Source organism: Scyliorhinus torazame, chromosome 11, assembly GCF_047496885.1.
Source record: "Scyliorhinus torazame isolate Kashiwa2021f chromosome 11, sScyTor2.1, whole genome shotgun sequence".
NCBI lineage: Eukaryota > Metazoa > Chordata > Chondrichthyes > Carcharhiniformes > Scyliorhinidae > Scyliorhinus > Scyliorhinus torazame.
In genome coordinates this window covers 74,965,843-74,986,411 of record NC_092717.1, presented here as the reverse complement: position 1 = coordinate 74,986,411, position 20,569 = coordinate 74,965,843, and the positions used below count along the sequence as shown (strand labels likewise).

The 20,569-nt window shown below is 44.2% G+C and overlaps 2 protein-coding genes across 2 annotated transcripts in view; one reads left to right on the top strand and one right to left on the bottom strand.

Annotated features, from left to right (window-relative positions):
- Nucleotides 1–13,400, bottom strand: part of LOC140385352 (eukaryotic translation initiation factor 3 subunit H-B-like) — a 182,930-nt gene extending 169,530 nt beyond the window's left edge. The window contains exons 1-2 of the mRNA XM_072467419.1: nucleotides 13,226–13,400; nucleotides 4,363–4,519 (exon numbers count right to left, since the gene is read on the bottom strand). Of these exons, the coding sequence (XP_072323520.1) occupies nucleotides 4,363–4,519; nucleotides 13,226–13,345 (277 nt within the window). The 5' untranslated portion in view covers nucleotides 13,346–13,400. The remainder of the gene's footprint in view (nucleotides 1–4,362; nucleotides 4,520–13,225) is intronic.
- A 220-nt stretch (nucleotides 13,401–13,620) lies between these two features.
- Nucleotides 13,621–20,290, top strand: utp23 (UTP23 small subunit processome component). The gene is made up of 3 exons (XM_072467420.1): nucleotides 13,621–14,029; nucleotides 15,865–16,039; nucleotides 19,830–20,290. Exons 1-3 carry the CDS (start codon nucleotides 13,842–13,844, stop codon nucleotides 20,196–20,198), a joined length of 732 nt encoding a protein of 243 aa, XP_072323521.1. The 5' UTR covers nucleotides 13,621–13,841; the 3' UTR covers nucleotides 20,199–20,290.
- Nucleotides 20,291–20,569: the final 279 nt, after the last annotated feature.

Genomic DNA, 20,569 nt, shown 5'->3' with positions numbered 1-20,569 from the left:
GGGGCCCCAACGGCAATTGTTCGACAGTTTCCAGCGTGGGAAGGTGACAGTACGGTTCCCCCGGCACTGTATGGATTGGACCAGGAGTGGAGCGGTCAAGAAAAGTGATTTTAGTGCAGCGAAAAGTGCAAGGGAGGAGAAGCAAGATGGCAGAGGGTGGAGACCAAGCAGCGTGGGCGCTATGGTCGCAGGAGCAGCAGGAGTTCCTCAAACGCTGCTTTGCGGAGCTGAAGGCAGAACTGCTAGAGCCGATGAAGGCGTCGATCCACAAGCTGGTGGAGACCCAGAAGGCCAAGGGGCAGCGATCCGGGAGGTGCGGCTAAAAGCCTCGGAGAACGACGATGAGATCCTGGGCCTGGCGGTGAAGGTGGAGGCGCACGAGGCGCTGCACAAGAAGTGGCAAGAAAAATTTGAGGACATGGAGAATCGGTCGAGGAGGAAGAATCTCCGGATTCTGGGTCTCCTGGAGTGAGTGGAGGGGTCCGATGCCGGGGCATATGTGGTCGCGATGCTCGACGCGCTGATGGGCGCGGGAGCTTTCCCGGGGCCCCTGGAGCTGGGCGGGGCTCATCGAGTCCTGGAGAGGAGGCCCAAGGCCAACTAGCCGCCAAGGGCGGTAATAGTGCTGTCCACCGCTTTGTGGACAGGGAGTGTGTACTGAGATGGGCCAAAAAACAACAGAGCAGCAGCAGGTGGGAGAACATAGAGATCCGAATATACCAGGACTTGAGTGCGGAGGTGGCCAAGAAGAGGGCCGGCTTCAGCCGGGCTAAGGCGGTTCTACATCGGAAGGGGGTGAAGTTCGGGATGCTGCAGCCAGCGCGATTGTGGGTCACATTTCAGGATCGGCACCACTACTTCGCAACGCCGGAGGAGGCGTGGACCTTTATCCAAACTGAAAAGTTGGACTCGAACTGAGGGTTTGATGGGAAGGGATGCCTAGGGGGGTTACTGTGTTTTGGGGGATGTTCTGTTCTGTTTTCTTTGGTGCTGGGTGGGATTGGGCGAAATGGTTCGATGTGGGGGCTGTGTGATGTGGGCGTCGGTGTTGGAAGGGCAGGGGCCCGCGGGGGGAGGGGGGGTTTGAGACAAGGCCGTAAAAAGGGAGCTGCGCCAGAGGGGGCGGGGCCAGCTTGGATGGAAAGCACGGGCTTTTTCCCGCGCTAGGGAAGGAAGGGGGGCCGGGCCGGGGGAGAAGGGTGGTGCTGGAGAGGAGCACACACTGACTGCCAGGGGGAGGTGGTGGGATTCTCACACTGGGGGCGGTCGATGGAGAGGCGGGGGAGGCCGGGGTCAGCAGGACTCAGCTGACTTACAGGAGTGCCATGGGGGGAGCAAAACGGCTAGAGGAGGAGACTGGGTTGCTGGAGCTAGGAGAGGGAGTAGGGGTGGGGGGTCTGCCGCCTGGGGGAATGGTGGTGCGGGCACGTGGCTGGCCTAAAAAGGGAAATGGCTAGTCGGGGGGGGGGGGGGGGGGGGGGGGGGGGGAGGAGGAGAGAGAGAGCTGGAGCGGAGCGCACACTGACTGCCAGGGAGGGTGAGGGGAGATTCCCACACTGGGGGTGTCGATGGAATGGTGGGAGAGGCCGGGGGTCAGCAGGAGTCAGCTGTGTTATGGGGGGAGCAAAAGGGCTAGATGTGGATCAAGCGGGGGGTGGGGGGTTGCTGATGCATTGGCCAAAGGGGAGCTGGAAGTAGGAGAGGTGGTGGTAGGTTGCAGGGGGTGCGGGTGGTATTGGGGAACGTACATGCCCCGAATTGGGATGATGCCGGATTTATGAAGCGCATGTTGGGTCGGATTCCGGATTTGGAGGCAGGGAGCCTGATAATGGGGGGTGGGGGACTTCAAACGGTGTTGGACCCAGCACTGGACCGGTCGAGGTCCAGGGCGGGTAAGAGGCCGGCTGCGGCCAAGGTGCTTAGGGGGTTTATGGACCAGATGGAGGGGGGGGTGCCCCGCATTGGGTGGAGCTGGAGCTGGGGAAGGAGAGGGACCAGTGCCCGCTGTGGCGCCTCGATGTGGGACTGTTGGCGGATGAGGTGGTGTGCGGGCGGATTCGGGGGTGTATCGAAAGATACTTAGAGGCCAATGACAATGGGGAGATGCAGGTGGGGGTAGTCTGGGAGGCATTGAAGGCGGTGGTCAGGGGAGAGCTAATCTCCATTTGGGCCCATAGGGAGACGAGAGACTGGTGGGGGATATATTAAGGGTGGACAGGAGCTATGCAGAGGCCCCCGAGGAGGGACTACTTAGGGAGCGACGGAACCTGACTTGCTGACTACTGGGAAAGCAGAGGCGCAGTGGAGGAAAGCGCAGGGGGCGATGTATTAGTATGGGGAGAAGGTGAGTCGGATGCTAGCACATTAGCTTCGGAAGAGGGAGGCAGCGAGGGAGATTGGTGGAGTTAGGGATAAAGGGGGGGAACACGGTGCGGAGTGTGGTGGGAATAAACGAGGCATTCAGGGTCTTCTATGAGGAGCTGTATAGGTCTGAGCCCCCGATGGGGAGGGGGGGATGCGCCAATTTCTAGATCGGCTAAGGTTCTGAGGGTGGAGGAGGAACAGGTGGTTTGGTTGGGGGCACCGATTGGGCTGGAGGAGCTGGTTAAGGGACCAGGCAGAGTCCACCCAATGTGGGACCTTGTGAAAAGCCTTTTGAAAAGGCCAGATACACAACATCCACTGGTTAACCCTTGTCCACTCTACTGGTCACATCCTCAAAAAATTCCAGAAGATTTGCCGAGCATGATTTCCCTTCAGTGAATCCATGCTGACTTGGCCCGATCCCGTCCCCACTTTCCATTGCTGTTATTTCATCCTTAATAATTGACTCCAGCATTTTCCCCACCACCGATGTCAGGCTAACCGCTCTATAACTCCCCGTTTTCTCCCTCCCCCCTTTTTTCAAAAGTGGGGTTACATTAGCTACCCCATTGGAACTCTTCCAGAGTCTATATAATGCTGGAAAATGATCACCAATGCGTCCACTATTTCTAGGGCCACTTCCTTAAGTACTCTGGGATGCAGAGCATCAGGCCCTGGGGACTTATCAGGTTTTAATCCCATCAATTTCCCCAAAACAATTTCCTGACTAATAAGGATTTCCTTCAGTCCCACCTTCATGCTAGACCCTCTGTCCCCTAGCATTTCCGGGAAGTTACTTGTGTCCTCCTTCGTGAAGACAGATCCAAAGTATTTGTTCAACTCGTCTGGCATCTCTTTGTTGCCGCTCATCCAACAACACCAAAAATAATTCACTGGCTATTTATCCCACTACTGTTTGTGAGAACTTACTGTGTACAAAGTGCACTCTGGGATGTCCGGAGGTAAATCATTAGAAATGCAATTCCGTCTTTATTATAAATTCAACTTTTAGAAAAGGATTTTATTTTGAACATGAAACTTAATATCATCACCACCTACTCCAACATCCCATTCCATACCCACCTCCAACCAAGGGGACAGAGAACTGACTCCCAAACCTCTACTGAGTACCCCTGCTGTAGGGAGAAGAAACACAAGTGTGGCCTCAAAAGGATTTGCTGTTCATTTTTTATTCTGTATGCAAATGTGCCTGACTGCAGGTGAAATCAGCAGTGTGCATTGGGCCACAGATTAAAATCTTGTGCCCTATGACTGTTGTGTGTAGTTAGCTGCTCCACTCCCTTGTGTTACTGTGGCACAAGAAAAACTATTGACAAACACAAGCCACTTAACCTGTAAACTTTGCTACTTATCCTCACAAACATTAATCTTTTAACCAAAGCAAGTTTGACAAGATAGTGCAACCGATACATTCAAATTCATTGTGTTGGTTGATTTTAATTTCAGATAAATAAATGTGTCACAAATGAGCCCCATGAATTAACTGCTTATAGTGCCATTTCAAACTAAACACATTGACAAAATGGCTGCAGAACTAATTCTCAATTCCTGAAAAACTGAAAAGTGGCCTATGTTAGCAGAGAGGCAATGAATTCACAATGTGAGAGACAAGATTCAAACGACTATCAATTGTTCAAAGCCCAATTTTCAATTCTGCAAATTGCTAACGAGTTTTTAGTTTCCAATCAGCAATCTGTCAGTGGCAGCCCTTATACAAGTGAACTGATGACTGCCACCAAGTGGTACAAGCAGAAGGATCAGTGGCACAAGCAGAAGGTTCAGTGGCAATACAAGTATGGGATGCAAGAATTCAGAAAACTTTCTCATGCACTGACTGGAAGCCTATCCTATGCAATACACTTAGTTAGTGTTCAAATTAATTGAACACCAATCAAGATATTCGCATATACAGAACTATGCGATAATTCACAGCTTGAAATAGAATCTGAATTTTCAAGAGGTACCACCTGCACATACCTTCGTCAAAGTCAGCATCCTCCTCTGTATGTTGAGGGAAGGGGAAACAGTTGGTAATTTCAAGGCGATCGTCTACCACAAGTCCTAGCAGAACCCCTTGGACAACTTCATTGCCTTGACCTTCCTCCTGGAAATGTTTGATGATCTTCAGCACAACCTGCAGTTCAAACATGGTAACAAGCCAGTGAAAACTTAATATCCAAGCATTTTGACTCCAATATACATTTGTACTTACAGTCAAGAGAAAAGGGTATGGGATAACGGAGCATGGGAAGGGTAAATATGGAATCAATAGACGTTGTTGGGGAAACAGAGGCAGAGAAATTCTCTCGGGCTGGGTGATGGGGAGAGAATTGAAGAAGGGTGGAGATCAGCACACACAGGAGGGTTCACTGAACTCAACTCCTATTCCCTTCTAATTGGCTGCTTTACTTTCTTGATGTGAGCAGGAGCTGTTACCTTCTGGATCCAACTGCAGGTTAGGATAGCCCTCTTGAGTTACCCGGTTTGAGGGATAGATGGGCAAAGGGATGGGGGCATGTGACGGGACTAGGGTAACAGCCAGGGCTGACAGTAGCACAGAGATGAGGGGGTGGGGGGGACAGGGTGGGATGAGGGCGATGACTGCAGGATGAAAGAGATGGGCCCGGCCCGGGTGTGTGTGGCAGGTGTGCAGCTATTTATTTCAGTTCCCATTTACAGTCAGGGCTTCCTTTGCACAAGTGGATGCTCTATTTCCATTTGAATGCCTAGATTACATTGAGTTAGACCAGGGTAGGAATGACCTCATCCATAAGCCCATTTGTCCTTTCACTTCCTGCTCTTAAATCTTATTTGTGTGAATAGATCAACTTCAGGGCAACTAGCCAGGTTATTATTTTTACTGCAGGCTGAGGGTTCATAAGTTCTATCAATATTACAGGTTCAGTATGTGGGAGCAGGGTAGAAAAAATGAGAAGGATAAGACTATCCACAGCAAAAGGGCCATATGCCCTACAACCAAATTAGACAGCAGGCTGGAAGAAATGTGATGATTCAGGACATCAGCAATTTCTTGAGTTTCCCTAACACGGCACGGAGGAATTCTCTAGATTAGTAAACATTAAAATCAACATGGCTAGGGAAGCGTTCCAAAGTGGTTTACTTTCAAGAGTTGGGAAAGGAAATAAACTGGCTCGAGGAACGCGCAGGGTGAACATATTGCTCATTTGTTTTGATTCTAACATTTCATATCAAAATGGAACTTATGAGCATTATCACTGTGACTAAAATACCAGTGCACAGCCAGCTGAAAGCCAGGATGCTGAACTCAACTAAACTGCGAGATTACTGTGTCAACTCCTGCTTTTCAAGATTTTCTTTATTCTTTCATGGGATGTGGGTGTCGTTGGCGAGACCAGCATTTATTACCCATCCCTAAACGTGAGCTGCCTGCTTGAACTGCTCCAGTCCAGTAGGTTATGATGCCCATAGCACAAATATATATATATATATATATATATATATATATATATATTATATAATATTATATATATATATATATATTCGGCTGCAGAATATATATAGGCTGCAGAAACTGTGCACATCATCTCCACTCAATCAATAATTGAACCACTTAACTTTATGGACAAATAGAAAAGCACCCTGAGAACTGATTTAACACCCCACTAAAATTAACATCCAGGCCTACTTTGCCTCTGTACAGCATTGGTTAATAACACTAATAGCAAGCAAATACAGCACAACAACTACAAAGAACAATGTATTAAGTAGCAAATTATGGCCAGAGAAATAGCATCAGGTTAAGTCGATAAAAATTATAACAGATTAAGTACTGCAGGTTGAAGCTATTGGAAAGGAAAGAAGCTTTTCAAACCAAGCTACGCAGTTGTGTGCAATTACATGCTTTCATGCTCAGGACTATTGATTTACTCGTCTACAGCTTCTCATAACATTTATAATACATTTAAGTACATAAGGCAACTTAAATCTAAGTGGACATTTTCCAACATTAAACGTGCTATATATATATATATATATGCAATTCATTAGTGTTATAGATGGCATGGCATCTTTTAAGAACTAGTTACTCCAAACAATCAGGCTAACTGAGTAACCATTCCACATAGGCAAACAGATGATGTTATTCCAAATGTTTTGCAAAAGTTGAAGATAATGCCAAAACTAAATAAATTGCTGATCCACCACCAGACAGCCCAACACTTTGACCTGTGCTGTCTTCACCACTGCTTCAGTCAAGTGAATGCCAGATTAGCAATTTGTATACCAGCTCACAGCATTCAAACTGCTAAATCCAGTTCCCTTATCTCAGTAGTCTTTTGATGGCACTATCTATTTGTCACCAGGATAAGGAACTTGATTTATAAATGTGGGGAACTGATACATTCATAATCCAATATAAAAGTAGCAATGGAACAATGGGCGGCATGGTAGGACTGTGGTTAGCACCGCTGTCTCACAGCACCAGGGAACCGGGTTCAATTCCAGCGTTGGGTTGCCGTCTGTTCATTCTCCCCGTGTCTACGTGGGTTTCCTCCGGGTGCTCATGTTTCCTCCCACAGTCTAAACATGTGCAAGTTAGGTGGATTGGCGATGCTAAATTGCCCCTTAAGTGTCTAAAAAGGTTAAGTGGGGTTTACTGGTTTACGGATTTACTGGTATTTAACTGTTCTTTCAATTCTGTTACTGTTACTTTGATGTTTAACTAGCTACTCCTGCTTTTGCTTTTAAGCTTTATTATTTTTTATTATTAAAGAAGATTAACTTCAACAGGTTTTTGAATACCTTTTTGTGATCAAGTTACCACACTGAGGAAATTCACATTTGCCATAGTTCAAAGCATTCTCAAAACAGAGTTTCTTGAGTGTTGTTGGAGCTGCACTCATCCAGGCAAGTGGAGAGTATTCCATTACACTCCTGATTTGTGCCTTGTCGATGATGGACAGGAGGCTACTCACCTTAGGATTCCTAGCCTTTGACCTTCCCTGGTAGCCCCAGTATTAATGTGGCTGTCCCGCCATTTAATGAGATTGTGGCCTAACTTCATATACCTGTACTGAAGACTTGTTTTCCAGACTTGTTATGCCCCTAGCCAAGCTGTTCCAATAGAACTACAACACTGGCACCTACCGGGCAATGTGAAAAATTGCTCCAATATATCCCGTACACAAAAAGCAGGACAAATCCAAACCGGTCAATTACTGCTCCATCAGTCAACTCTTGATCAATCAGTAAAGTGATGAAAGGAATCATCAACGCTGTTATGAAGCAGCACCTGCTTAGTAATAACCTGCTCAATGACGCTCAGTTTGGCTTTCGCTAGGGTCACACAGCTTCTGACCTCAATACAGCCTTAGTTAAAACATGGACAAAAGAGCTGAACTCCAGAAGTGAGGATGGAGTACTACTATTTTTCATAAAGTCAGAATTTCATTGAGTATCATATCAAGAAATCCCAGTAAAACCGGAATCAGTGGGAATCAAGGGGAATTCTCTTTGTTGGTTGGAGTCATACCTGGCACAGAGGAAGATGGTTCTGGCTTTTGGAGGTCAATCATCTCAGTTCCAGGACATCACTACAGGAGTTCCTCAGAGTAGTGTCCTTCTGCTGCTTCATCAATGATCTCGCTTCCATCAGAAGGTCAGAAGTGGGTATGGTCGCTGATGATTGTGCAATGTTCAGCACCATTTACAACTCCTCAGTGAAACAGTCCATGCCCAAATGCAAAACGACATGGACAATATCCAGACTTGGGCTGACAAATGGTACGCAACATCCATAACACACAAGCGCCAGGCAATGACCAGAGAGAATCTAACCATCGTCCCTTGACATTCAATGGCATCACCTCGCTAAATCCCCACTAACAACATCCCGGGGTTATCATTGGCCAGAAACAGAACTGGATTAATTAGCTATTGTTGTGGAGTAGACTACAATACGAAATAATATCCCGAGACCCAAGTGCAGAACGATCAGAGAAGGATCACTGGAGCTGACTCTCCCATCGCATTGGCTAATAAATGATCGTTCTGTACTTGCGTCTCCTGACATTATTTTGCATAACACCCTGCTCCACAACAATTGGCTGCATGAGCAGGATACTCCTATTGGCTCTGCAGGAAGTACAAGTACATTTTATTTACCACCCGTAGTTAGTTCAGTAAGCCTGTCTTAAATGATCTGGTAGAGTATCATAGTTCTCACAATCTGGGAGACGAGAACTCAGGTCAGATGCGGGTGCTGGGGTAGGGGATCGAGTTGTGCAGCCGGGCTTTCAGGGCCGAAGCCACATAAGATCGCCCAAGCCACTATCGTGTGTAAGAATGCAGACGGATCAGTGTGCGGAAACAGGCTGCCTGACGGTTGGTAAAATCTTAGTCAAAGCTGCGCATGCTGGCTAACGCTCAGACAAGCGTCTGGTTGAAGTTGTGGAGGGGTAGAAGAGCACAGGTGAGCCAGTGTAGTTGAAGCCGTGGAGACAAACTGATGGTTGGTAAAACTGCAGTCAAAGCTACACAGACGGGCTAACGCTCAGACAAGCGCCTGGCTGAAGCCGCGAAGAAGTATACCGCATCTTCCTAAGCTAACAAAATCCGAGCTGGAGTTAAAAACTAATCATGCAGAAACAAGAGGAATCTCGGAGGAGGACGGGAGCGCTATGGGCTTTGATTGGGAGGCCAAGAGCTCCATCACAAGGTTCATAGCGGAACATCAGTCAAAATTAGTTCAGAAAATGCAGATGGGTGGGAACCCCAAGGGTCAGGAAAGCTGATGGTTAGGTCAGAAGAACAACAAATAACATAAAGGGGTAATAATGCATACTTACATTAGTTCCTACAGGGTATTTACAAATAGACAAATGAATGACAAAATCCAGAACAACCGGTGGCTGTAGTTTGCAGTTCCACCACTGGGCATATAGGGACGGGGCCACAATAAAACACAGTCACTGACCGACCCTTGGGTCGAGGACACTAAGCACATGTGCCTTTGGCCATAACCAATAGATTTAATAAAACTATGGGATAAGATGAAGTCTGAAGGAACTTGAATTTGAGGAGGAGTGGGAAGGTGAGGGGACAGTGTCACTTTACCTTGCCTGAAAGCATTGGAAACTGATCGATAAAAGGAAACAATTAAACTGGCCAAACTGTCAAATGAAATAGAAGCTTGTGTCTCAAAACATTATTTGTGAAAAAGCATTTTGTATACCTAAATCAAGGCCATTCAGAGCTGGATGCAAGTTGATAAGGAAATGTACAGCTCCTTATGCAATTACAAAGGCAGAAGCTGTCCTAAAACATTCAGTCAAATCTTCTCCTTTCCCTTGTACTAGCAAGTTAGGAACAGTTAAAAGTTAAAATGTAGCAAATGAATTTACTGTTTCCGTTTTGAGGTATGCTGGTAAGAGTTTTGTTATTGCCATGTTTAGTTCTGTAGAAAATTGTGTTTTTTTCAATTAGTTTGAATAGGAAACTAAACTTCATTTAATACGAACTTCTGTTTAAAAGAAATTCGAATTGCCCCAGACAGGGCTTGAGTTTTGAAATTATGCTATACAAATTTAGGGTTGAAAAGACCAACTTGTTCCCAGAATACAAGATTAGGCTGCAGTTTGGCAGCAATCCAATTTGAACTGTTAAGAGAACTTTCCAAAACATTGAGTTTTTAGAAAATGCTGAGATTCAGTTGATAACTTGTTTCACACTACTTCTTGCAACTTTGGTTAAGCAGCAAATATTGGAAATTTAAGGAAAAAAAGGATCAGCAAAAGAAATTAAATTTGAACAAAATTGAAGAAAAAAAATATAGAGAAGTTTTTCTTTTAAAATGACAAAATTGCGTGCCATGATTTCTCTGCCCATTCCCTGCCCCTTTCAGGTCCTGTAGAAAAGTTAACCTTTCCAACACAGCTGATTTGTTTTTAATTGCCCGGAAACTTGTGCGTCTATGCTAATTTATATAACAAGGTTATTGTGGATTTGTGGTAACTCAATACCGGTTACATGTGGAAATTTTAAGCAGAGTAGAGAGGAATTTTGAATAAGTATAAGAGTTCTGTTGTGTTTGTCACATCACCACCAAATAAGGAACATCATTTTTGTTGGTGGTAATTTGTTTGGGTGAGAACTTGTTTGAGAGATGGAAAGTCCAGGCTGAAAGGCATGCCACTTTCCACTCCATTTTCAAATGAATTCCACCAAGACCAGCACAGAGTGTAGGCCATCAGGAGTGAATGCATAAGCAAAAAGGCAAAAAAAAAGTTTTATTGGTTAACTCTGCTGTTTGACACTCTTTAACGGTCATTATTATTAATTACTATTATTTTAAAACTGTATTGCTTTGACATTGATTTTTTCATATTCACATTTAAGTTGTGTCAACTGTTGTTGCGATTCACTCAATTGTGAGAAAAAGAAATCAAAACATTGGGACAAGCCTGTGTAGAACATACTGCCAGAAGGCATTTGATAAGGTGCCACATCAATGCCTTTTGCAGAAAATAAAAGTTCATGGTGTGTGTGTGTGGGGTGGGGGGTCCCCCCCGGGTGACATATCAGCATGGATAGGAGATTGACTGGATTGCAGAAAATAGAGAGTATGCATAAATGGTTCTTTGTCTGATTGACAGAATGTGACAAGTGGAGTCCGGCTGGGGCCACAACCTTTTGCAATTTAATGACTTTGATGAAGCGAGAGACGGCACAGTGGCTAAATTTACAGATGACACAAAGATAGTCGGATAGCTGTTGCGAAGAAGACAGACATAAGGAATTTGAAGACGGATATAGATAGGTTGAGTGGCAAACTTCTGGCAGATGGCGTATAATTTGGGAAAATGTTAAGTTGTTCATTTTGGCAGGAATAATTTTTTTAAAAGTATTACTTAAATGGAGAACTGCAGATTTCCGAGGTGCAGATGGATCTAGGTGTTCTAGTGAGTCAAAAAAATGAATATTCAGGTCCAGCACATAATCAAGAAGGCTAATGGAATGCTATCCTTTATTATGGGAGGAATTGAACAGAAAAGGATATTATGCTTTGGCTATGTGGTAAGACCACATCTCAAACACTGTGTTAAGTTTTGTTAGGAAGGATGTAAAATTGTTAAAGGAAGGATGTAAATGCATTGGAGGCGGTTCAGATGACATTTACTGGATTGAAACCTGGAATTAGCAGGCTTTTCTTCTGAGGATATTTTGGACTGGTTCGGCTTGTTTCCACTAGAGCTGAGAAGAGTGAGGGACGACTTGATTGAAGTATACAAGATCCTGAATGATCTTGACAAGGTGGACACCGAAAGGATGTTTTGTCTTGTGATAAGTCCAGAACTAGAGGACACTGTTTTAAAATTAGGACAGAGATTATGAGAATGTTTCTCTTCAGGATTGTACGACATTGGAAGTCTATGCCCGAGAAGGCCGGCGGAATAGGGTCATTGAATATTTTTAAGGTAGAGATAGATTGATTTCCTTGCGAAACAAGAATCTAAGGCTATCAGACGTTGATGGGAATGCAGCAGCCAACACAAACAGATCAGCCATGATCTTATTGAATGACAGAGCAGGCTCAATGAACCGAATGGCCCATTTGTACTCTTAATTCACATAAGACCATAAGACATAGGAGCAGAATTGGCCCATCGGGTCTGATCCACCGTTCAATTACGGCTGATGTGTTTCTCATCCCGATTGTCTTGCCTTCTCCCCTAACCCCCTTATTAATCAAGAAACAATCTATCTCGTCTTAACTCATATTTTCGTATGAGTCACAGGCTGATAAAAAACATTAGAGGAGGGAAAAATGTACAGATGTGAAAAGATTGGTGGAGAAAGCGGTTTTAGCCAAGACTCAACAATAAATGGCATTCTTACAACTTGGAGGCAGTCAAAGAGGTTGAACAGCACTGGATATTTACCATACAGAAGACGTAGTTACAGCTGATTTAGCCACTCAGTGACTTGGCCTCCACGGCTTCCTGCGGCAATGAGTTCCACAGATGCACCATCCTCTGGCTGAAGAAATTCCTCCTCATCTCTGTTTTAAAGGATCGTCCCTTCAGTCTGAGACTGTGCCCTCAGGTTCTAGTTTCTCCTACTAGTGGAAACATCCTCTCCACATCCACTCTACCTAGGCGTCTCAGTATCCCGTACGTTTTAATAAGATTCCCACTCATCCTTCTAAACTCCATCGAGTAGATCCAGAGTCTGTATGAATTTCATACGAGTTTAAATACACAAATTCAAATGGAAACAAGACCCTTCTTCGGTGGCACAACAGTAAAAACCTTCAAATATACAATTACTATAAAATCGAGGTTAATGGCTACCAAGTGGTATTGCTTGGCTCTCTTCAATCTCTTCCTTATTCAAGTAATTAAGTTGAGAAAGTGTATGTTGATCATTAAAGTGAGCTCCTTACTTTAACTGATTCGGATATGGATCACTGTGAAAGAAAATTACCAACTGGCCTCTGCATTTCCGATTTAGGAGAAAAGGTGAAGAAAATAATCAGCCCAAATTTCTGCTGGAAAGATACACGTGATTGGACACCAGGCTCGAGCTATTGCAGGCTACATACAGCATGCCATCCGGCAATCAGATAATCACTTCGTTGGTGAAGTAGCCAGGTTGTCTTACCTGTACCCGGTCTTACCTGTACCCGAGCTATCAAGACATTCAAAAGGTGAGGAAGAAATTGGGGGGTGGGGGGGGGGGGGGGGAGTTAAAATGTTCTTTCTTTATTACCGGCTTAGACACGCGGACCTTTGACCGCCTGCATCAAACCGAGCTTTTAGCTGAAATTCAACCGCGCCCGGACCTAGCTGGCTTTACTTACCAGGCCGTCGATTTGAACCTGTTTGACGGGAGAGCCGAGCGCTGCTGCTGCTGCTGCTGCTGCTGTCGCTGTCGCTGTCGCCCCGGCCGCCCCAGTACCGCCATCTCTCCGGGACGCCATCTTCCCGCAGAAAGAACCGGAACCGGGAGCGTGGCGGAAATGTATCCGCCGGAAACACGGGCGGGAGGGAAACAAACCGCCGCCCAGACACGAAAAACAGCAAAAATAAAATACACTCACATCCAGGAAGTTGGAATACCACAAACAATTGGAGCAGAGGCGCTTATTTTAAAATCAGCTTTTTTTTTTAAAAATTGAATTGTCGACAGGGGACACGAGCCGATGTTACCAATTCTGACCCGAATTTTCTTTTTTGTTAAGAAAGAGAAACAGACCGGGATGATTTGCAATGATTTATACTGGCTCTGTTTCCTACATATATCTAAATCAACGATATGTTTGAGGGCTAAGCATTGAGTGTATCGTTAATTGAAGTGGTGGAGCAGTTGCTGCGGTGCCGGTTGTCGGGGGGAAGGGAAGTGACAGCGGCCGGACAGCTGCGCGCGCAGCCAGGATTGTCCTTCATCCACAAGGCTCCTCATTCCTTGATCCAGAAATGAAAATCAAACGGCAGAAAACCGCGAAGAAACTTCTTTCCTTTTACAAATATAACTACGGCTTCCGCGAACCTTTCCAAATTCTCCTGGACGGCACGTTTTGCCAGGCCGCGCTCAAGAATAAAATCCAGATCAAGGAGCAGATGCCCAAATATCTGATGGGAGAAATCCAGTTGTGTACAACATCGTGAGTGTCTGCCTCAAACTGCCCTGTCCTCAATACTGCAAATATTATTAGTCTCGTTTTTCAATCCCATTTCTCCCTTCTGGAAGCAACATCTTTGATTTATTTTAGGCAGAGCTGGAAACATTCATCATTACCAAAGGAGTGAGAGGTTAGGGGTAGGTGGGAATTTGGGTTTGAGGTTACAGTGAGATCAGGCATTGCTGTTTGGCGGAACAGGCTGGAGACGCAAAGTGGCCTACTCCTCCTAAGACCATAAGACATAAGAGTAGAAGTAGGCCATTCAGTGAGATCATGACTGATCTGATGAGATCATCCTCAGCTTCCACTTCCCTGCCTTACCCCCATAAAGCTTGATTCCCTTACTGATTTAAAAATCTTGTCTATTGTAGCCTTGAAAATACTTAAGGACACAGCCTCTACAGCTCTCTGTGGTAAACAATTCCACAAATTCACTGCCCTATGAGAGAAGAAATTCCTCCTTTTTTCTGTTTTAAATGAGCAACCCCTGACTCTGGGATTATATCTTTTTGTCCTGGACTCTCCCACAAGTGAAAACAATCTCTCAGCATCTACCCTGCCAAGCTCCCTGAGAATCCTATCTATCCCAATAAGGTAATCTCTTCAAAACTCCAATGAGTATAGACCCCACCTATTCAACCTCTCTCATAATAAAATCCCTTCATACCTAGGATCAACCTAGTGAATCTTCTCTGGACTGCCTCCAATGCCGGTATATCTTGCCTTAGATAAGGGAACAAAACTGTTCACGGTATTCCAGGTGTGGTATAACTAGTGCCTTGTATAGTTTCAGAAAGACTTCCCTCTTTTTATACTCCATTCCTTGTGACATAAAGGCCAACATTCCATTTGCCTTCCCTATTACCTGCTGAATTTACATGCTCGCTTTTTGCGATTTATGCATAAGGACCCCCCTAAATCCCTCTGTGCTGCAGCTTTTGGCAGTCTTTCTCCATTTAAATAATATTCAACTCCTTTATCCTTCCAACCAAAGTGCATGACTTCACATTTTCCTCCGTTATATCCCATCTGCCAAGTTTTTGCCCACCCACCTAACCTGTCTCTATCCCTCTTTAGACTCTGTGTGTCATCCTCACCACTTCCCACCTATTTTTGTGTCATCCACAAACTTGGCAGTAGTACTGTCACTTCCTCTGTCAAAGTCATCAATATATATATTATAAGTAATTGTGGCCACAGCACTAATCCCTGTAGCACCCTACTAGTTACAGGCTGCCATCCTGAAAATGCCCCTTTTCTCCCAGTTCTCTGTCTTCTATTAGTTATCCAATCCATTATCCCTACTGTGCACAATACCATGGGCTCTTATATTCTTTTTAAAAATAAATTTAGAGTACCCAATTATTTCTTTTCCAATTAAGGGGCAATTTAGCTTGCCCAATCCACCTAACAGGACATCTTTAGACTCTGGGAGAATGTGCAAACTCCACACTGACAGTGACCCAGAGCCGGGATTCGAACCCAGGTCCTCAGCGCCGTAGTTCCAGTGCTAACCACTGTCATCGTGCTGCCCATGGCTCTTATATTCTTAAGGAGCATTTTGTGCGGTACCTTTTTGATTGCTTTTTGGAAATCCAAGTGTATTACATTGACTGTTTCCGCTTTATACTGCTCGCTACCACCTCAAATAATTCTAATAAATTTGACAGGTATGATTTCCCCTTCATGAAGCCGTGCTGACTTTAATTCATATGTTCTTTGGAGTCAGCCTTCCTTCCAAATTTGCACATTGCTGGAGCTACTGTGCAGCAAAAAATGAAACGTCAAACCTTGTTCTTTTTGTTTTAATTTTCCAGCTGCGTCCTGAAAGAGCTGCAGTCACTTGGAAAAGAATTGTACGGTGCAAAATTGATTGCTCAACGATTTCAAGTTAGAAATTGTTCACACCTGAAAAACCCTGTAGGTGCCTCAACGTGCTTGCTGTCGATGGTTGAAAACAATAATCCGCATCATTACTTTGTGGCCACACAGGTATTTGTTTTAAAACATGTTGAGTAAGGGGTGGGAATGCATTTTGTGCCATCATTAACCATAGACTGAGGAATTGCTAGAAAAATAATGAGGAATTCATGACACTGGGCAACATTAGTTGGAACAAACAAAAAAGGTTTGTGATGAGAAAGAAATATGCCACCAGTACCGGTATTCCACGCTGTTAGCCTCGCCAAAATTGGAAAAATTGCTATCTCACCATGAGCCTCTGCATGTCATGAAATTACTTGATTTGCACTGTTAATTGGGGATGAATCTTGCCACTGACATTTAGGGCTGTCTTGTAAAGCCCTTTTTGATAATTTAATAATAATAATCTTTATTGTCACAAGTAGGCTTACATTAACACTGCAATGAAGTTACTGTGAAACGCCCCTGGTCACCACATTCCGGTGCCTGTTCGGGTACACAGAAGGAGAATTCAGAATGTCCAAATGACCTATTATGATTCTAACAAGCAATTTTACCTTGGAGGCCTACAAAAGAATAAATGAAATTCTAGACCAGGCTTGTCCAACCAACAGGCTGGATGTGTCTCTCCAAGCCATTTTCAAAATGCAAATCAAACAAGGAAGTTGGTGTGGAAGATTCTGTACCTCCAACCGTAGGCAGTAGGGAGGGGAGACAGGCTGCGTGGGGCCGTCAGTGGGGAAGCCAGGGTGCAGGAGCCTGTCAACAAGGAGTCAGAGCGCAGGAGTGAGATGTTGCAGAGCCCCAGGTTGTGTGTGTGTGTGCATGAGAGAGTGTGGGACTGTCTCAGATGTCTCAATTGCACCACCACACACCAACACATGCACACACTCACAGTAAGGGAGCCTGGCACACACACTCACCCTCTCACATTCTCATCATTTTTATTAACTTTTTTTAGCTCAGGAGTTTATTGTTATGATATTTTTATTCAGCAATTGTTTATTTTCTTAATTTCTTTTCACAAAGTTCAGTTCAAAGTTGTGCTAAACCTTTGCTTACTGACCCTTACACAAACACGGGGAGAATGTGCAAACTCTACAAGGACAGAAACCCAGAGCCGGAATCGAACCTGGTACCTTGGCACAATGCTGACCGCTGCGACACCGTGCAGCCCTGCTCCCGTTTACGCTTACTGTCAGTTCTTGACTTTAGGATTTTACAAACTGACACAGGCTTTTAGGCAACAACATACATTTTTATTAACAAAGAAAAACATGCCCGATGCTATAAATTAGTGTAATGATGCCGCACAACACTCAAAACAACAACTTATTAATAAAAGCCACCACGACAAAACATAGGCAGAACCACACGTTATGCCAAAACCTAACACAAATACCCTCAGGATTTAGTTGGTGCCCTTAAACAATGCTTAAGCCTCAGTCCCAATATCCCTCAGAAATGGCTGATACAACCCCCCACACGGTTGGTCCCTCTGTTTGGAGCTGTATGCCTTGAATCAGGGTGACCATTCCTGATTCTCCTTCATGGTTGCAGTGCAAGACTCAATTATCTTGCCCATTTTATTACAAAACTTTATCAAAAATATCAAAGCACATTCTTGGAGACATCCTGTTTGAATGGTCAGTGCTTAGCACCTTTTAATCTCTTTTAGCCTGGTTCCTGCCTTAGTCCAGGCAAACCAGGCTGCACAGTGGTTAGCACTGTTGTTTCACAGCGCCAGGGTTCCGGGTTCGATTCCTGCTTGGGTCACTGCCTGTGTGTAGTCTGCACGTTCTCCCCGTGTCTGCGTGGGTTTCCTCCCACGAGTCCTGAAAGACGTGTTTGTTAGGTGAATTGGACATTCTGAATTCTCCCTCTGTATCCGAACAGGCGCTGGAGTGGCGACTGGGGATTTTCACGATAACTTCATTGCAATGTTAATGTAAGCCTATTTGTGACAATAATAAAGATTATTATTTAAAAACATTCATCGTGATGTTGTTTCCAAGACCGAAACAATGGACCACATTCAGATGTGATGTCTCTGGCTCTCAAGTTGATATGTACGTGATGAAGTCCATTTCTTCTTAGCTTGTTGTTGATGTTTATTAGTGTAGTGACTGTTGTCCGTGGCCATCAACTCTGATGGTCTCCCAGTTTCTTTAATTGGATTGTCTGATGGCCACATTTTTGTCTTTGAGATGGCAATGTTCCATTGTCTTGGTTTGGTGTCAACATATTTTGAAGATTAACCCCTTATAATACAGTTGAGGTAGGGTCTGTTTGCAATATGTGTGTCCACAAAGCTGTTGGGTTTTTATATTTAATAAATTATCAATTGGAAGGCTTTCTGATCCGACACTAGGCAGTAGAGAATTGTTCTTAAGAGTTTTTTTTACTTTTAAAATTGGTCTTGGCAATATTTCTTTTCCAGCCTTGCCATCCAAAAGACAGTAGTTTGACAAATTAAATAGTTATTTTAGAAATTGGAATTACATAGAATTTACAACACAGGAACAGGTCATTCTCTCAGTGTCATTGTTTATGCTTCAGACAAGTCTCTTCTCGCCTTCATCTAATTCTATCAGAATATCCTTCTATTCCTTTCTCCCCCATGTGCTTATCTAGTTTCTCCCTAAAGGTACTCACCTGAACTTCTTGTGATGGTGAGTTCCACATTCTAACAATTCCAAAATTCCTTATTGGATTTATTAGTGACTGTCTTATATTTAGGATACCTAGATTTGGACTCTGTTCTTCCACCATCCCTACTGAAAAAGGAATACCTTTTCTCCACCTACCCTACCAAACCCCTTTGTAATTCTAAAGACTTTTATTTTGGACAACGTTCTCTTGAATTTTTCAATGGAATGCCACTGTGGTTTATTTAAATGTGTGGCCCCTTTAAATTGTTTTGCACATTTGAAGAAGTCATCCTGTGCATGGCCTCCGAGGGGATTTTTCAGGTGCTGTGCGGCCACATAGCTTCGAGGGGTAGGGTGTAAGGGGAGCAATGGACAGGAGTAGGCCATTTAGCCTCTCAAACTTGTTCTGCTTTTCAGTGAGATTGTGGCTGACCTGTGACCCAACTCCGTATACTGGCCTTTGCCCCATTTCCCTTGATACCTTTGGTTAACAAATGTCTTTCAATCTAAGGCCAAAATTAAATTTTCTGCCACCCCCCCCCCCCCCTTCCCCGCCAGGTTTTCTCACAGCTGATGTGGTGGGGGCCCACCGATGGGATCTACTGATCTCAGCAAAGTCTACAAACGTTTGCATGGTTTGTCCGTCCTGCTGCCAGGGAACCCACTATGTGAGGTGACTTTGGCGAGACTGGAAGATCCCACTGGCGGGAGGGGCGTAAAGTCCTGCCCCAAGTTCAAAATGAGCAATTGACCTAGCATCATTGTAATTTGCGGAAGAATGTTTCAAACTTCTTCCATGCAACCATGAGACAACCGCTGTCAGTTTCATGTTGTCTTGAAACGGATTTCATTTAATTCAATCCACATGAGGCTTTGGATATTATAATATTATCAGTGTTAAAAGTTTGAATGGTTACTTCCTGTTTCTTCCTGTGAAAATGCCCTAGTAGCACATATACGTAAACTTCTTAAATAAAATCTATTTATTTTTCTACTGAGAGATCACATCCAGCAGTAATGAAATCAAACCTATATAATATCTAAAGAGGAATATGGGTTTATAGAGATGTGACATGGGGGATTTAATGTAGACTGTCCTAGTCAGTGATTTAAAAAGATGAACTGGCTATCAGTTAATTTTTACCCATGTATTACTTCTTTGTTGTTGTGTTACTATGTCTATTAAATGTCTCTCAATGTTTCAACAGGATCAAGAGTTAACTGTGAAAATTAAAATATTGTCAGGGGTCCCTCTGATGTACATTATACAGAATACTATGGTCCTGGAGAAACCTTCTCCCAAATCAATTGCACAACTACAGTCTTTGCATGGGAATCAATTTGTTCCTGTGCATCAGCAACAAACTATCCAGCACTTGAAAGAAGAGCAGGGCCTGGTGAAGGAATCCGAACCCAGGTGTAAAAAACGCAAAAGAAAAGGAGGCCCTAATCCTCTCAGTTGTTTGAAAAAGAAGGTACAGCCACCACAACATCCAAGTAAAGAGAAAAAACAAAGGAGAGCAAGAAAGAAAAAGAGAACAACTGCATCATGTGTCAAAGCAGAAGCGACAATGTAGATATATAACCAGAGATTTTGTCAAGTGTATAGCTGTTTGCGTTGGAAGAATCTTACTCATTTCATAATCTTATAAAGCATTTTGTTCCTAAATGATGATTGTGTGTTTATAGCAATAAGAACCTAAGAAATTGAAACGGGGGTTGACTCTTCAGCCTCTTGAGCCTGCTCCATCGTTCAGTACGACCATGACTGATCTTCAGCTTCAGTGCCACTTTCTTGCCTGCTCCTCTTATCGCTTGATTTTCTGGGATTGAAAATCTGTTTATCTCAGCCTTAAATATATTCAACAATAGAGCATCGACAACTCCTCCCCCGGGGCTGAGAATTTCAGAGATTCAAAATTAATTGAGTGAAGAAATTTCTCCTAGT

Excerpts from the sequence above, each read along its gene's own strand:
- utp23 (XM_072467420.1), top strand. The coding sequence starts at position 13,842 with ATGAAAATCAAACGGCAGAAAACCGCGAAGAAACTTCTTTCCTTTTAC. Across the intron at positions 14,030-15,864 it reads ATCCAGTTGTGTACAACATC|CTGCGTCCTGAAAGAGCTGC; the intron begins GTGAGTGTCTGC and ends TTAATTTTCCAG. Across the intron at positions 16,040-19,829 it reads ATTACTTTGTGGCCACACAG|GATCAAGAGTTAACTGTGAA; the intron begins GTATTTGTTTTA and ends ATGTTTCAACAG.